This window comes from Heliangelus exortis, chromosome 18 (genome assembly GCF_036169615.1).
Source record: "Heliangelus exortis chromosome 18, bHelExo1.hap1, whole genome shotgun sequence".
Taxonomy (NCBI): Eukaryota; Metazoa; Chordata; class Aves; order Apodiformes; family Trochilidae; genus Heliangelus; species Heliangelus exortis.
In genome coordinates, this window is record NC_092439.1 from 4,939,658 (window position 1) to 4,955,586 (window position 15,929).

Genomic DNA, 15,929 nt, shown 5'->3' on the forward strand with positions numbered 1-15,929 from the left:
AAAAAAAACATCATACACTTGAAAAGTGTGTACTCATTTACCTTCAAACTTTGGTATTGTAAGGAACTAACTTAAGGGTTAAACTTGGTATAGACACTTATTTTTAACAACTAGCAGCTCAGCTATTTGTGTCTAAATTTGCAATCTCTTTTTGTCTATTGCTTTTTTAATTTCAAGCTCTTGATTTAGAATTCACATGTTCCTAGTTTCTTAATTTGATTTTTCAACTCAGGTGCACACCCTTTGCTGGAAGGCTCAGTGGCTAAGATGTAAAGCATGAAAGAAGGTAAGAATATAACTGTCCACAACACTGACCTCAGTATTTAATAAAAGTGGTAATTTCTCTGAATTCCAGATTTGCTAGGCCACATCTGTCTTGGTATAAGACTGAATAATGAACTGCTCATTAATGATTTTGGTTGTCAGCTGTAAGTCCACATGCAAAACCTGGAGACTTGCTCCACCTGACTCCCCTTCTTTCCCCCCAGGGCTCTCTCCATCAGAGGGCAGTCCACAGTCTCACCTTGGTGAGACACCTCAGAAGCTTCTCTAAAGTCTTACTTGACCTCAAACACCTTTGAATGTTTCCCTTCAGTGAGTAGTTACTGAGCAGAGCACGTGGTAGAGATGTGTCACAGCTACTTCCAAGCAGGAGCTTCTCTGACAAGATTCATAAAATGTTTCTTCTGAAATAGCAGCTTCCAAAACCCCCTTGTCTGATGATTTCCTGGGTCTCTCATGAAATTCATAAATAAAAATCAGGCATTTATTGCTATAGAGAGCAATTGTTCCCTCTTGGACATCTACAAGCTGGTAAATGCAGTAAAAATGAGCTCTTCGTTCCTGAAACTGAAGAAATAAAGTTAGATTAAATGTCCTTTGTCCCTCAGTTTCTAGAGTCGAGATTCTTTGCTCATATTAGTGTAAGAGTTTTCCTCAGGATTGTAACCAGGAAACTGGTGTCTGTTTTCTTTGTTGATACTGTTCTTGAAGGTGTCATCTGTTCCAGTTTTATTTGCAATTTTAGACAGATTTTTCTCAAAGTCCTCCTGGAAAAAGAAAAGAAGATACTTTAGTAGTTTGAAGCCTGTGTTCACTGCTTTTTTCCTTTGCTTAAAGGGTATCTGGTTGTATTTTGGCATTTTTACATCCTTCCTTACAAATCTGAGGAGTTACTTCACTACATGAAATGACTCTCAGACCCACAGAGAGGCACAGTTTACTGTGTGTCCTCTCCACTCTGCTGATTTTCTCATTCCCCCATGGAAAGTTGTTGGCAGAAGTGACAAAAACAGCTTCTAACAACTCCTCTGCTCATATAAAAGTCTTGAAACGTGTCCTCAATGCACTCCCAATCACTTAAATTTAGGTTTTATTTGTATATTTATCTACATTTCAGTGGATTGTTTGTTTTGTCTGGCCTATGCTTGCCTCAGTGGTTTCACACTGAAACAGCTTGATTAACATTGTTATTCTACATTCTAAGTAAATACCGGGGAATAAATCATAGAATTATAGAAAGTTAGGGGTTGGAAGGGACCTTGAAAGATCATTGGGTCCAACCCCCCTGCCAGAGCAGGGTCACCTACAGGTGGTCACACAGGAACACATCCAGGTGAGCTTTGAATGTCTCCAAGGAAGGAGGTATGATGCATATATTCTTTTTATAATTATTATTTTTACTGCTTTTTTTTTTGAGGTGACATACTTCCCCAGAAAAGTTCTAGGTGAAATCTATGGTGAGCACCTAAAAGCCCCATGAAACAGCTGAAGCAAATTTAGAGCCACTGCTATGCTCCAAATTAGATCATTAACTTTAATGTCAAATTTAATGCAGACTTGGTGGAAGGACACCTTCAACCTTATCACCTAATACTGTGAGTCTTGAAGCTGAAAAATTACTTTCAAGATTTAAAGATACCTGTAGAGTAATCTAAAGGAGCTGAAAACACCTGTATTGCTTTATGGCCCTTTTAGAAATCTACCAGTCTGCTAAGCTGGAGCAATGTTTTTTCCCTGCAGACTGTTACAACACCACAAGAAAAATGGGGGTTTTCCTTCTTTGTGGCTTGTTAAGGAGCCCTGAAACACCTGAGGAAAAGCTGGAGGAAGGAGTGGTGGGCAAGAAGCAACCTGGGTGCTGTGGTCACTGCTGGGCTGGTGCTGCTTTCCTGGAGAGGAGAAGCTGTGCAGGGACTCAAGGTAGGGATGGCAGCAGCAGGAGTGTTCTGGGAACACAAGAGTGCTGAATTGTTTCTCTCTGTGCTTGGTGGGAGGAGGTGGTAGCTCAGTGAACTCCTCTCTGGGGTGTAAAGTGCAGCTTTGTCCCTGCCAGAGTGGGGAGAGGGAGCTCAGCTCCAGGGGCTGCTGGGAGCTGTTTGTCCTCAGAGACTCCAAGTCCTCCTGTGCTGCACGAACAGGGACAATAAGTAACTTATTGCTGATCAACACTTGCTGAGGGTTTGTCTGACCTCCTTTCCAGTCCCTGGGGCCTGGGGTATCATCCCTGGTATAAGGTAAAGGAGTGGATGGCTCTGACTCCCCCTGAGCACTCACCTCCCGGCCCTCGTGTCGCACGCCGCACCACAGGAAAGCTTTCAGCCTTTGGGACCAAAAGCAAAACGGGTCACAGACTGGCTTGATTAACACTGGGGAGATGGATTCTCCTCTGGTAGGTCCTGAAGGGAGAAAATTATGGATACAGCAGTGTAAGAAATGCTGAGAGTGACCTGGGGAAACTCCCAGCGTGAGGCAGGGGGTGATCGGAGGCCGCGGCCTCAATCTGTGCCTTGTGAGCTGCACGTCAGACTTCTTGAAATCTCCTTTTAACAGATGAGTCAGATTGCCATGCAAGAAAAAATATATATATATATATATATATATATATACGTATAGTGAACACCAACCTGTTATAAAGCTTATCAACAGCCCTGAGAGGGCACAGCCCAGGCAGCCGATGGCACTGAAGTAGAGGTAGGAGAGGGAGTACCAGGTATCTGCCAGCAAAGGCCTGTGGAGAAAAAGGAAAAGAAGCTTCCCAGTGGAAATGTTCACACTCCCTCTTGAACGTCCCAACAAAACACAGCTGAGCCTGCAGGGATTCCCGTGTGCCAAAATGCAGGTAGGGAATGTCAGGGAGAAGGAAGGTACCTGTCTGGGGCCACTGTGGGAGTCATGGTGGTCAGGGCCTGGGTGCTGTTGGCCAGGGTGCAGTTGAGAGTCGAGAGCTGCAGGGGAATGGACTTGGTGGGTGGTGCAGGGTAAATGAAGGAGCCGACCCCAGCCCAAAAAGCTAAGGTGATCCCAGATAAGAGGCCTCCAATAGCTCCCTGGGCAGGTAGAGAAAGATAATGTTAAAGGTGATGCATGGGAGGTGCTTCCCTGTGCATGTGAAGACTGGCTGAAGTCTGTCAGTGTACATCGGTTCTGTTCTCTTTTGACTGAGGTATAAAATGTGGTTATTTATTGCCCTTGAGTAATAGGAGGGGAAGCAAAGCTGTGATGATCAAAACTTACAGGTAAATGTGGTGGGGACCATTCATGGGACAACATGAAGTTAAATTGGTTTTGACTGAATTAACAAAGGCACAGAAAGTTAAATGATTCTGTCCTTCCTAAGGTTAGCAGCATTGAATACTTTTTCCTTTCATTAAAATGAAAGAGAAGGAACTCAAAAATAATCTTTAAATAAAAACCTTTTGTGGATCTAATCACCAATGATTTCACAATTGGGAAAAGTTAAATTCAAATGTTATAAATTCAGACAGTGGAAAGGGACCTTTAAGCACATCTTGGACTCCTTCAGGCTCTAAATCTAAAAGCCTGGAAACTAAACCCAAAAACCCAAACCATTCTCAAGGTGGAGTCTTAACCAAACACTAAGATATTTTCTCTTAGACAGCAATTTATTTTTTCCCCTTACCTTCCAATTAGCACAAGGAAACACAATTCCCAAGGTAAATAATCCCAGCATGGGCCCCCCACACATCCCATGGATGGAGAGGGAAGCCTGTGGATGCAGAGAAGAGACAGCTTAGTGCAGCACTGGGAGTGAGTGTGGGCAGGTCTGGCTTTGACCTGTTTTCAGTGGGGAACAGGGGTAGGAGAAGGGATCAACAGTGGTTTCTAGTGCCCAACTGAAGAGAAAAAGAATCCCTCTCAGTGTCCTTTCCCAGCAGTGAATAAAAGGTGAAAGAGTTGGGGCAATTTAGTTTATTATTTTCCTCTTGTTATTCCTCTTAGCTATGTTCATAGAAATTGTTCAGGTAATCTTGCCACCCCCAGGGCTGTCAACATTATTGAGGTCACTGCATTTCTGTTTATTCCTGCTCAGTTCACTGAATTTCTGAAGCAAGACATACCTGAACAACCCCTCCCAGCAGAGATGCTGCTGCAGCCATCGATGTGCACAGGATGCCATATAATATACCTGGAAAAGATCAGACAGTGAGGGTGTCACTGCTGGTTAATAGTTTGGGCAATTTCTAATTCACCTCGTGTCCAAAGGACCAGGCAGCCTGCAGGAATTTGCACTTTGGGTTTTGACTTGTAAAGCAGACCATTAAGCACCCAGCAGCATCTTGCATGAAGTCTTGTTGGGTTTTTGCTTGGTTGGTTTTTCTCTTGAAGCAGAACTTAGTAATGAAATTAATTAAAATGTTATGCCTCATGTAGAAATGTTGCCTTTAAGTAACACTTTTAAAATAAGCTAATGAATTAATTGGGCATATTAATTAATAAGCTGCCTGGCTTTCTCCCTTTGGCACCAGTATTGTGATAGCAGTCTTGTATGTATGTGGTAGCTTTCATATGTAAGAGTCTTGAGGAAAGCCAGCCAAAACTCATGTGCTAGCACACTTTGGTTTCAAAGGTAAAAATTATCTTTTTAGGTCCCAAATGCAAAATTCAGTAGTCAGTGGAAAAGCAGGAATAGAGGAGGTGAGAGACAGCTACAAAGAATTAGTCTGACTCTTCTGTGATCTTTGATTTTATTCCAATACTTATGAAAGGGTTGTGATATTACTGCAAAAACTTAGTCTGACTCTTCTGTGATCTTTGATTTTATTCCAATACTTATGAAAGGGTTATGATATTACTGCAAAAACTATCTTTAAAACATAAACCACTTTGATATTTTGTTGATCTTTTTTTCATTTGTCTTTTTTTTACACTTTTATTTTTCTCTGAAAAACTGAACAACCTGCTTATGCAATTCCCTAAGTTTGGATAGAAATCTCTTATTGTACTACTATAAAATGACAGTATTTAGTAATACTAGTATAGAGTAATGTGTCAATAACTGCACTGATATTCTTTCTGTATTGTAAAAAAGATTCCAGTGTGCCCCAGTATTTTCATTTCACAAAAACTTCCAAGGATTTTGAATAGTGGTGGTTGGTGTTAGTCTGTATTTGTTTCTGTACCATATGGACCCCGTGCTTACTTTAACTGAAGGATCAGGTTGATGTTCATCCTGAGAGTTTGTAAAAGGTTACAATCCTGTGGAGTTTTCCACAGCAAAATTGTGTTTCTGAAGGAGTAACTCTAGACAGTGCCCTTCACTACTCACAGAACTGCTCTTAGCTGAGACTCTAGAGGCTCAGAGTATATAAAACCCTCCTTTTTTTCTCCTAGAGTAATACCAACCTTTGCCTTTAAAGAAACAGATCCCACTCAGGATACCTACACAAGCCTTTGCTGATCCACGTGCTCATCTTGTCAGAGATGTTGGGGAAACCTTTCTTGACCAAGTCTTCAAAGGTAACAGTTGCTAAAGCATTAATGCTGGCAGCTACTGTGCTGTAGAAAGGGGAAAGAATGTTAAATAGGAAGCAAAATAATCTGAAATAAATTTATAGAGAAATGCTGCCTTTTGGTCAGCATCAATACTCTAAAATCTACCATTCTGGAAAAGTACTTTTCATATATAATGCTGATGCTGGTGATGTTTCTGTCCCTTCTGTGGCACTTTCATGCCGAAGCAGAACAAGATGGAAACTCATTCTGATCAACCCTTCAGTAGACTACTACTCCCTTACAAGTCAATGGATGTGCAGTGACACAAGTGATACCTATTCTTCCCCAAAATGTCTGCTCTTTTTTCCCTCCTAACTGAAAAATACTCAATAGGAAGAGCCTGAATTCCAGCTGGGTGAGTGAACCCACATTTGGTGTACACCATTCCTGGGAATTTGTTGTGACAGTATGGCAGTGGCAATACCTGCAGCACAATATTTGGTAGTATTTGGAACAGTGCCTCTGTTCTCTTAGACTCCTGCCAGGAGAAGCCAGTGCCTTTTATACTTACTCCTTCCAGCCCCCTTTGTTTATTTCTTTTTCCTTTTTTTTCTTTCATTCTTTCTGGTTTTGTCTCTCTCTTGTTTTTCCTACAAATAAGAATCTTTAGGAATAGTCTGCTGGAGACTTACTCTACAGTGTTTGCATAACATAACTGTGAAGTTGATCCTTTTTTCTTTCTAATGTCCTATGAAGTACAGATGTTTGGCCTGTAGAGGGTAGAAGCTACAGCAACATACAGCACCCCCCTGAAGATCACACAGTTTCTAAAATTTCTCTGTTGCAGGCATCTCTTCCTAGTCTGTACCTTGTGCAGAGGCTTGCTGAAAAGCTGTGTCCTGAGCTCTGACACTTTGGCCATCAGGTTAAGACAGTTTCACCACAAATAGCTCCAAAGATATTTCAAAAAGCTGAGCTCAGTTTTCCTACTCTTGTCTGAACTGGTAATGTTGCTCTAACATGTATTTGGGATAAAAAGATACTGGAGAAGAGGAGCTGTAACTTTGCTGTAACTCAGCAAAGTATGACTGCTGCTTCCCAAGACATACTAAGAAAAGCAGCTGTTTTTTTCCTTAGGGTTTCTTGTTTTGACCTCCTTTTGGGTTCTGAAGAAATCGGTGATATTCAGCTAGAACATGATTTCAGAGGCACAAACCTTAGTGTTCCACTGAATGCACAGGCAACAAACAGTCCTGGGACTCCTGGCATTGAAGAGAAAATGTCCATAACAAAATATGGCATGAGCTGGGGTAGAAGAAGCACAAGAGCAACACAAGCAGTTAGTTAAATTTTTCCTGGCTAATGGAAGAGAAGTAGCTGCTTCTGAGCAGAGTGCTAAATGCAGGTTTCATTCCAGGTAACAAGCAGTTTAAGATTTTGAGCAAAGGGGATGTTATTTGGCAAAAGTGCTCAATCAGACTGGTACTGCAGGAGTGCCAGGATAGATGTGATTTGGCAGCCACCTCAGTGCCTGAGTGCTGGAAGGATGTGCATCATCCCACAGATTTTAAATGTCACTGTATGTGCTATGTCTGGGCCTGAAGCAATGATACTTAGAGTTAGTGGTATCTGTACTTGATCAGGTGCTGAGATGAAAGCAGCAGTCCAAGGGTCACAGCTCTTGTAATGAGAGTACATCACCAAACCACAAAATACTGCACACACCAGGACTGTCCAAAGTCCCAACAAATTCAAGTATAGTGCCCTAGAATAAAGGAGAAGAACTCTGTTTAATACAAGGTAAATATAGAAAAGCTGTTACGAGTTAGGTATTTCTAACTTTTTAGGGAGACACCTTAATCCAAGCTAGCTACAGAATTTCCTAAAGGCACCACTAAGAAATTGTATGTAATACTGATTAAAAAAAAAAAAAAAATCATGTCAGTATGTTTGATTGCCAGAATAGGTTAATGTCAGGCAACTTACAGTTTGGCATGCCTTTCTGATTTGCAGGAGATGCATCTCTGTATTGTGGACTGATTGACTCCATAGAGCCCTAACCATGTAAATGTTCCCCCAATCACAATTGTCCAAAAGGTGTGTCGTCTCAAAGGATCAACAGCAAAGCTAAAAAAAAAGAGAAGGAGAAGTAATTCAGTTCACTTATTTAAATACACATTTCTTTAGGAACAGGTAGGTGGTTTTTCAGGCTTATCTGGTATGTTCTGAATCAGAAGTCATACACTGGTAATGCAGCTTTCCAGCAGAGACATCTTTAGATTTGGAAGGTTTTTTATTTTTTATTTGGAACACACATTACTATCAAGTCAGGGCAAACATATATTGTGCATACTCAGTCAAAGGACAAATTAAATGAGATAAATCAAATTTACAAGGCTTCTTCACATTTCACATCTGTGTCATATTGCAGCAACAGATCTGCAAGGCTCCCTGCCTGGAACCTTGTCTTCTGCAAAGAACAAAACCCCTTACTAACCTCTAAAAATCCTCCAAGTTCTTAGTTACATCACCATGAGGTGGTGTTTCCTGCACAAGAAATTGCTTCAGCTGAAGTGTTATCTTTTTTTTTTTTTTTTTTTTTTTTTTTTTTTTGACAGTGAAATTTCATTACTCAGTAATTCTAACCAGTACAAGTACATCTTTCTGTCTTGAATTTGTCATCTTTGCAGTTCTGCTAATCTTGATATGTATGGCAGATAACATTTGACCTTCCTCCTGGATTCTGCCAGTGACTTGCCTTGATCCATGAACTTTTCAGTCAATGCCACAAACAGACCCAGGGAAAGGTCAGTTTGCTATCCCAGTGCAGTGGTGCCCCATTGCAGATGCTGTAGGGAGTGTACTTACAATGAAACTTCAGTTTTGTGATTAAAAAATGAAAGATCCATCCAATTGGAAGGAATAATTGGGCTGTGCATGTAGCTACAAGAAGTAAAATGGCAAAGTGAGTGGCTCTTTGATCCCTTCAAGGAGAGTAACAGGAAGAATTAATCTCTCCTGAATGTCAACTGCATTTCCAAGAACTGAAGAAATAAGGAATGGACTTCTCAGAGTCACTGAGGTTGTTCACCAGTTGTGTAATAACAACTCTGAGTACTTTGGGACTTAGTGAGGGGTAGGGCTTCAGAACATGAAATGTACAAAAGGAAAAGGTTTGCAGCATTTGTTTCTTACTCAAATATGCTTAGTCGGGACCCTTCCTGGGCGTTTTTCCAGACCGTGGTGAATCCACCGTTCAGAGTTGTTCCTTGAACCAAGACTGCCACGAAGCCAGCCACCATGACAAGCATTTGAAATGCATCTGTCCAGACAACAGCTTTTAATCCTCCCTAAACCAAAGAGAAACAATATGTTCTCATCTTCTTGCCTGGTTTTCAAGCATAGCAAAAGGTAGAAAGACCCCCTGTTTCAGGGACTCAGGGGCTGTATGTAGAGCATCTAGCAAATCAGGTCTTTTCTTAACTTACTTCACATTCTTCAAAAAAAAATTGCATTTTTGCAGAAAATAACACAGCCTAAATGGTTAATCTATGGTAATATTGACAATATGTGAGCCCCAGTTAAATTCTGGGCTTTTTTCTGCCACTTTTTTTACACTTCTGAGGAATATATCATGGTATGGAAAGAAAGCTTTGGGAATATGAGCTGTCCTGTCTTTGTACTTCCCACAGTGCTCTACAATTCTCTGAGCCTAGTGGTCCACACTCAGCCTAGCACAAAAAAATAGCACCAGAAATTGTGCTATTCAGCTTTCTTCCATAGCAGCTCTAGTATTTGACCTCTATACTGTAGTAACCTGTCTATATATATATATATATATATACATACACACACACTATACTAGACTATATAACCTGTCCTAGAGTAGAATAATAAGTGCTTCAACAAGAGTGGACTGAAACATTGACAAAAATTCATTAATGTTAAAGGAAACAGAAAGTAGGTTTTCTCCTGAACCCCAGGGCTCTGCCATTTCCACTGTGATGTTTATCTTTTTTTTTGTAATCTGGAGTCTTGTGTTGCTTCCATTCAGAGCAAAGCTCTTTCTGACCTGTTGATCATCCTTCCCAGGCTTTATCACTCCGTTCTTGGTCTGGGAGGCACGTTTTTCATTACAATGTTTTTTCAGTCTATAACTCGTAAAAGATAAGAAGAATCATTTTCTGAAAAGATTTATTATGGCAGGGAAAGGTTATCACCTCCTTATCTGGACTCTGCCTCAAGCTCAAGGTTTAAACCTTGAGATGAAGAGCAGAAGATTTGAGAGGAAATGCTTTTTTTCTGAGAATAGATTTACTTGTGCCACAGAGTCTAAATGAATGTCTATATTCTTCTCCTTTAAACTTCAGTCACTCAGACTGTATTTAGAAGCCACCTGTCTGTGACAGCCTGTCATGGATAAAGGATGGTTTAATTAACAACCTGTGTTCCAGCTGCTTGATTCCACCTCTTACATACCAGAGTGCAGTAGAAAGTGCAGACAATCCCTGTTGCAGCTACAGATCCCCAGAGATCAAATCCAGTAACTGGGAAACCAAAGAAAAGCAAATGGTCATTAAATGGGAGGAGGTGATCAGGGTGGCGACAGAAAAGCTGTGATCCTCTTGCCTTAGAAGTTTGAGAGTTATTATTCATTTTCATCATTTGTTTTGTTGGATTGTTCAGGTTTCTTTGTGCTACTGGATACTCTTTTGCATTATTGTTTTGTCATATATTGGATTTACAATATTGGATTCAACCAACTTTCAGGTATGCAAAAATAATGCCAACAAGAATAATACACAAAGCAAAACGATCACTCCTTTGGGACACAACTATGTGCTTTCCTTCTGTTCTTAGTCCAGAATATTCTCTTGAGAAGCCAAGTTCTTCAGAGACTTCCAAAGAATCCAAAGAAAAAAAGCCCATCCCCAAACTAAAGTCCAATCCCTGCAATTCGCAACAGTTTAATGCGATCATGTGCAATGTTAAAGTAATTTTGCATCTTCATTTTACTGTATAAAGTTACTTTATACAAGATATAAATATTAGGGTTTGGTTTATATAGAAATCTCTCCCACAAGGAAGTTTGTGAGATCAGATCTAGTTGTGAATGTTCCCTCCTTAGCTTAGGATGCTCTAACAACAAATGGGAACTGCTCCTTAAAATTCAGTTGCCCTGCAGAGGAAGCTCAGCAGCCTGAAAGAGGTGGGATTGGACCAATTGGATGCAACTCAGATATCAAGCAATGAAAAGAGCCTCCCAATCTCTTCCTGATTGATTTTGGTGAAATCAGGAGTTGAGCTATGGTGATTCCTTAGCTTATGGCAGTAAAGTTGCTAATCCCATCTACTGTGATGGCTGCTGTGTGCCTGGTTTCCAAAGACTAATTAAGTGGCCCAGCTTTCAGCTCCAGCAGCAGGGAATGGTGTTATGCCCATGGGAGACAGGGAAGGGAGGAATCAAAGTACAGAATACTGTCTTGGATCATCAGCTTGTACTTTGAACTTTGTCAGGATATTGGGAAATGGTTCATTGCCATTGCTTTGGGTGGTTACCAAGTGCAAGGGAGAGCAGAACAGCAAACATGGGGCTCCTGCTAATGTACTGGTGTGAGACTGGGCAGTCAGAAATGCAGGGACAGGCAAAAACCTTCTTAAAAAAACTTCTGATGATTTCTTTTTTTTAATTCTCTATTTTCCTCACTTCATTTATGCTAACTGTGATGTGAGTGTTTGGGATATCCAAGTAGTGTTGCATGGGAACTCACCTTGGTTGAGTGCCAGTGATGGAGCATAAACCACTATTCCTGTGTAAAGGATCTGAATGAGAAAGAGTTAATGACAAAATGTGTACATGAATGCTCAGCAATAAGGCTTAGAATGGGGCTCAAAGTAAAACATCAGGTCAAAAAGATGCTTTAGATCAGTTTGTAGTGTATATGGTTTTCTGTTTCATCATTTACAAAATACAAATCCTTGGTTTAATTCTTTTCTGCTGGAAGGACCATTATTTAGTATTACTTATTACAGCCTAAGACAATCAGATGACAAATATATCCTGGTCAAATGGAAAGAGGAGCTTTCAGGAAACACAGACAGTGATGCAGAGAGAACTTGGTCTGGAAAATTAAAATTGTTCCACTCAACCCCTGTCAAGGGAGCTGATTCAATACCATTCATGTGTCAGTTCTGACAGATCTGAGGGAAAAACAAAGCCTGGAAGTCAATGAACATTCAAAGCTATTGTAAAAGGGTTTGGAATTAATAAAATTGAATTAATGTAGAAAGGAATGTCAGCCAGTGTCCCAAGACTTTCCATCAAATGCATAACTAATACACTCTATTGAGAAACTCCACGAAGCAAATAAGCTGTTTGACATCTACAGCAGTGCCTTGAGTGGCTCCTTAAATCTGGTTTCTTTTGATAAAGTAGGTAAAGTTAAGTAGTAGTAAAGTGGTGTTTTGGGGGTAAGTAAAGCTGGTCTCTGCTCAATCACTCCATCCAAGAGCCAGCAGTGTTATTTATGGTTTCTGGTGATGCAGAGCAGTTTATAAATGTGGAGCCTGCAGCCACCAGGCAGAGATTTCTCCTCTGTGGGCTCTTGGTTTTAGTCTGTGGGAGCAGCCCCTGACATGTGCAGCTGCTTGGCAATGGGATTCCCTCACCTCGTGTTGTAAAAGGGCAACTGGTGAACCAAAGGAACTCAGTACAGCTTCTCTGGCTTCTCAAGAAAGACAGAATCCACGCACTTGGAAAAAGAGATGCTTCAAGGGAAGATGAGAGCAAGAATTTAAGAAGCTGTGGGAGTTCAGCACAACGTTCAAGTTTCAAAGACAACAAAAATAACATTTTTCATCCTAAACAGGAGAAAGCTAGAAAGGTAGGAAAGCAATCATTCTCTGTTTTTAAAATTCAGAGTCTGAGTTAAAGAAATAAGAAAAAAAAAGTCTGAAACTAGTCCCTAAAATCAGTGAGTGACCTTAGCCTGAGCAGTCAGAATCTTCTTACCGTCTGCAGGATGTAGATCAGTGTTGCAGCAAGCCGGACAATCTTGTTAAATCTTAACTCCAAATACTGGGAAAAAGAGGAATCTCAGTGAATTGCACATGTAGCATCTGTGACACAGCTATTAACCTCCTGTTCACCCTGCCTAACAGCTTGCTGTACAAGTAAAATTATTGTCAGCTGGCACTAGGGCTCTGAGTAATAAGCAGGATTGATATTACACATAGTGATAATTATATTTTAGAAATCTTATCAGTACTTGAAGTTCCATGTTGGGCTGCAGTAATCACCAGCTTCTTTCTATCAGGAATAAATGAAAGAGCCCAAGGGTTACAAGGACAAATTTAGATGTTACAAAGGAGAAGTTTAAACTTGAAATGAAAGTATATTCCAACTACATGAAGAGGAAACTTGGGATCATCTCTAGGAGAAAGACAAAGTTTGACTCCTATGGTGACAAAACTTATGGTGGAGCAGATGGAGAAGCAGCAACACAGTTTCACAGTGCTTGAGCTAAGCTGGTGTTCTCGCTCTGTCTCAATCTAAAGGCAAATCTGTACATCATCAATGTGGAGAGGCAAATGGGCCTCTTATGGACTTGCAAGTGAATGTAGAGATGTCTTCCAAATTATCACCCCAAAAGCCCAGATTTTAAGCCCAAGTCACCACCTGGAGTCTCTGTACCTGCTGCCTCCCATGCAGGCTTGGGAGGGCTGGACATTGCCTTGGGCCATAGACCCACGTCCTGCCCACCAGGCACAGGATGCCCAAGTCTCTCTTTCACAAGCCTCTGGTAGTGGTACCTCCAAAGCTGTAGGGATGGATCTCTTTTCCCAAACAGCAACTGATCAGACAAGAGGAAATGGCCCTAAGCCATCTTGTCTGTGGCCAAAGGAGGTTTAGACTTAGGAATTTAGAATTAGGAAAATTTCTTCACCAAAAGGTTTATCAAGTATTGGGAAGTGATTGAGTCACCATCCCTCGAGGCACTGGAAAGACATAGACTCGGCCCTTAGGGACATGTTTTAGTGGTGGAAACATTAGTTTTACAGCTGGATCTGATCATCTTAAAGGTCTTTTCCAACTTAAATGATTCCTATTGATTTTGCTCATGTTCATCTTTCTTGTATCTCTTGCATAACGAGTCCCCCATATAAACAAATAGTTAATTTATGTAACTTGACTTGTTTTCCAAATATAATTCATCCTTTCCAGCATGCTTGAAGGGAGACTCTGGCTGCAATGACACCTTTGGTGGTTCAGATGAGAGGAGCAATTCATTCTTTAGTCTTGCATCAAAAAGTTAGAAAAATTACTTGCAAGGGGAACAGATGGGCTTTTATGACTTTTTTCCAACCTGTAATTGAAATATTTCCAGATACCCAGGAAGAGCTGTTTGACCAAAGCCCTTCCCTGGGCTTAGGGCAGCCTTTCTCTTACCAGGAGGCTCTTCATGAATCAACCTGACTCTCTTCACCCAATCCTTGCTGAGCTGAAACTGCCCACAAACAGGAGCACCATGGTTGCTGCAGTTGATTAAAGTGACAAAAAGCTGTTTCCTAATGCTCATAATTTTTCCCTATGGATGTGCAGATGACAAGGGCTGCACATTGAGCTCCAACCTATAACATCACAAGTATTACTGATTATTTTTGTTTTCTTAAACTATTGAACTCTTGTATGAAGAAAACATGTTCTAGGAGAAATGCCAGGTAAAAACTCTTGAAAATTGAGGGGCTGTTAATTTAATTTCTTAGAGAACCCCTGAATTCATTATCCAGCCCTGACAAGTTGGTTTGTTTGGGTTTTTTCTGAGATGTGCCATCTTCTTCTTTATCCCTTCCTCCCACCTCAGTATTTTGCTCAATATCAGTCCACTTTTATAGTAAATTGCATCAAATTGCCTGCTCTAGACCAATTTCAAATTGGATACTATTGAATTTTCTTCTGAAGGGCCATCTATAATATCCACCTTCTAAACCAGAGTTGTGTATAAGATCAAAAACATTTGGGTTCACTTTAAGTATTTCCAAGCTATAACCTAATTTGGTGCTGGAGTCTTATCCTGTCTTTTTTATATTGGTTATTGTAGAACAGGAGCTCTGGCCCTTAATTTGTGCTTTCAACTTATTCAAATCAAACCAATCAGTTTGAAATAATACTGATAGTTACTAAAAATAACTAATATATCTTTACACTTCTGTAAAACACTGCAGAAAGTCCTCTGTCATGAATGTCTCTCTACAAAACCTACTAGGCATGTAATGCTGATCCTGATTTTAGAATTTTTTTTTTTTAATAATTTTTACTCACCTCGTAAGTGCTTGTAATGCCAGATCTGTAAAACACAGGTAAAAAAAGCTCAGCAGTAAAAAAGATGACAAGTGTGTATGAAAGAAAGAACAGCACAAAGGATGCCCCATATCGATAAACTTCGGAGGGTGCCCCCAGCACAGTGACTGCTGACATGAAACTTGATGTCAGAGAGAAAGCTATTGGTCCACATGTCATCTGCCTACCACCCACCAAAAATTCCTTGGAAGTTTTCTTTTTCCTCTCCTTAACTGCAAAAAAGACTCCAATGCCAGCAGACACCAAAAAGAGTCCTGCAAAAACAACATAGTCCCAAGCCACAAATTTTTTAACTTCTGGAGCTACAAAGTTTGACATAGCACCAGCTGGACAGCTCTTGGATGGAGGATTCTGGTTTTCTATAGCTGTTGCTCCAAACAGATTGGCTCAGTTGACAGCAAAATTGAAGTTTATCTATGGCTCATCAATGACAAATAATAAGTAGAAAGACTGTTCAGCTAAGAGACTCTTTTTTTCAATCCAGTTGACTTCTAAAGAGGACAAAACCAGTGAAGGATGATTTGAGAGGGTGCTGAATGCACCTCTGGTCCTACTGATGTTTCTGTTAGGCAGGCTGGAGCAGGGGGAGGGAGCTGTGAAGTCTGTAGTACACTCCCTATTTATCTGTGAGGTTTTAATTTTAGGTTAAACATTATCTTGACACATTGACTTGATCTGACTCTTTTCTAACCTCTCAGCATTTTTAAATAATAAAATGAGAGCAATAAAGGAATAAATAAAGGAGAGCAAAATGAGCTCGGTGTATAGACCTATGACCCCAGCAGGGAGCTTGTTTTCCGAGGAAATTCCTTCCTATGGTTAAAAACTAAAC

At 40.6% G+C, this 15,929-nt stretch overlaps 1 protein-coding gene across 1 annotated transcript; it reads right to left on the reverse strand.

Moving 5' to 3' along the window:
• Positions 1-456: 456 nt before the first annotated feature.
• SLC5A12 (solute carrier family 5 member 12) lies at positions 457-15,699 on the reverse strand. The gene is made up of 15 exons (XM_071762179.1): positions 15,059-15,699; positions 12,749-12,814; positions 11,508-11,559; positions 10,216-10,283; positions 8,932-9,086; positions 7,723-7,863; positions 7,372-7,501; positions 6,953-7,041; positions 5,687-5,799; positions 4,362-4,429; positions 3,923-4,009; positions 3,151-3,329; positions 2,907-3,010; positions 2,557-2,678; positions 457-1,049 (listed from the first exon to the last, which is right to left on the reverse strand). The coding sequence occupies exons 1-15, from the start codon at positions 15,413-15,415 to the stop codon at positions 894-896; spliced, it is 1,887 nt and encodes a 628-aa protein (XP_071618280.1). The 5' UTR covers positions 15,416-15,699; the 3' UTR covers positions 457-893.
• Positions 15,700-15,929: the final 230 nt, after the last annotated feature.

Excerpts from the sequence above, each read along its gene's own strand:
- SLC5A12 (XM_071762179.1), bottom strand. The coding sequence starts at position 15,415 with ATGTCAAACTTTGTAGCTCCAGAAGTTAAAAAATTTGTGGCTTGGGAC. Across the intron at positions 2,679-2,906 it reads GTTGATAAGCTTTATAACAG|GACCTACCAGAGGAGAATCC; the intron begins GTTGGTGTTCAC and ends TTCTCCCTTCAG. Across the intron at positions 1,050-2,556 it reads TGCGACACGAGGGCCGGGAG|GAGGACTTTGAGAAAAATCT; the intron begins GTGAGTGCTCAG and ends TTCTTTTTCCAG.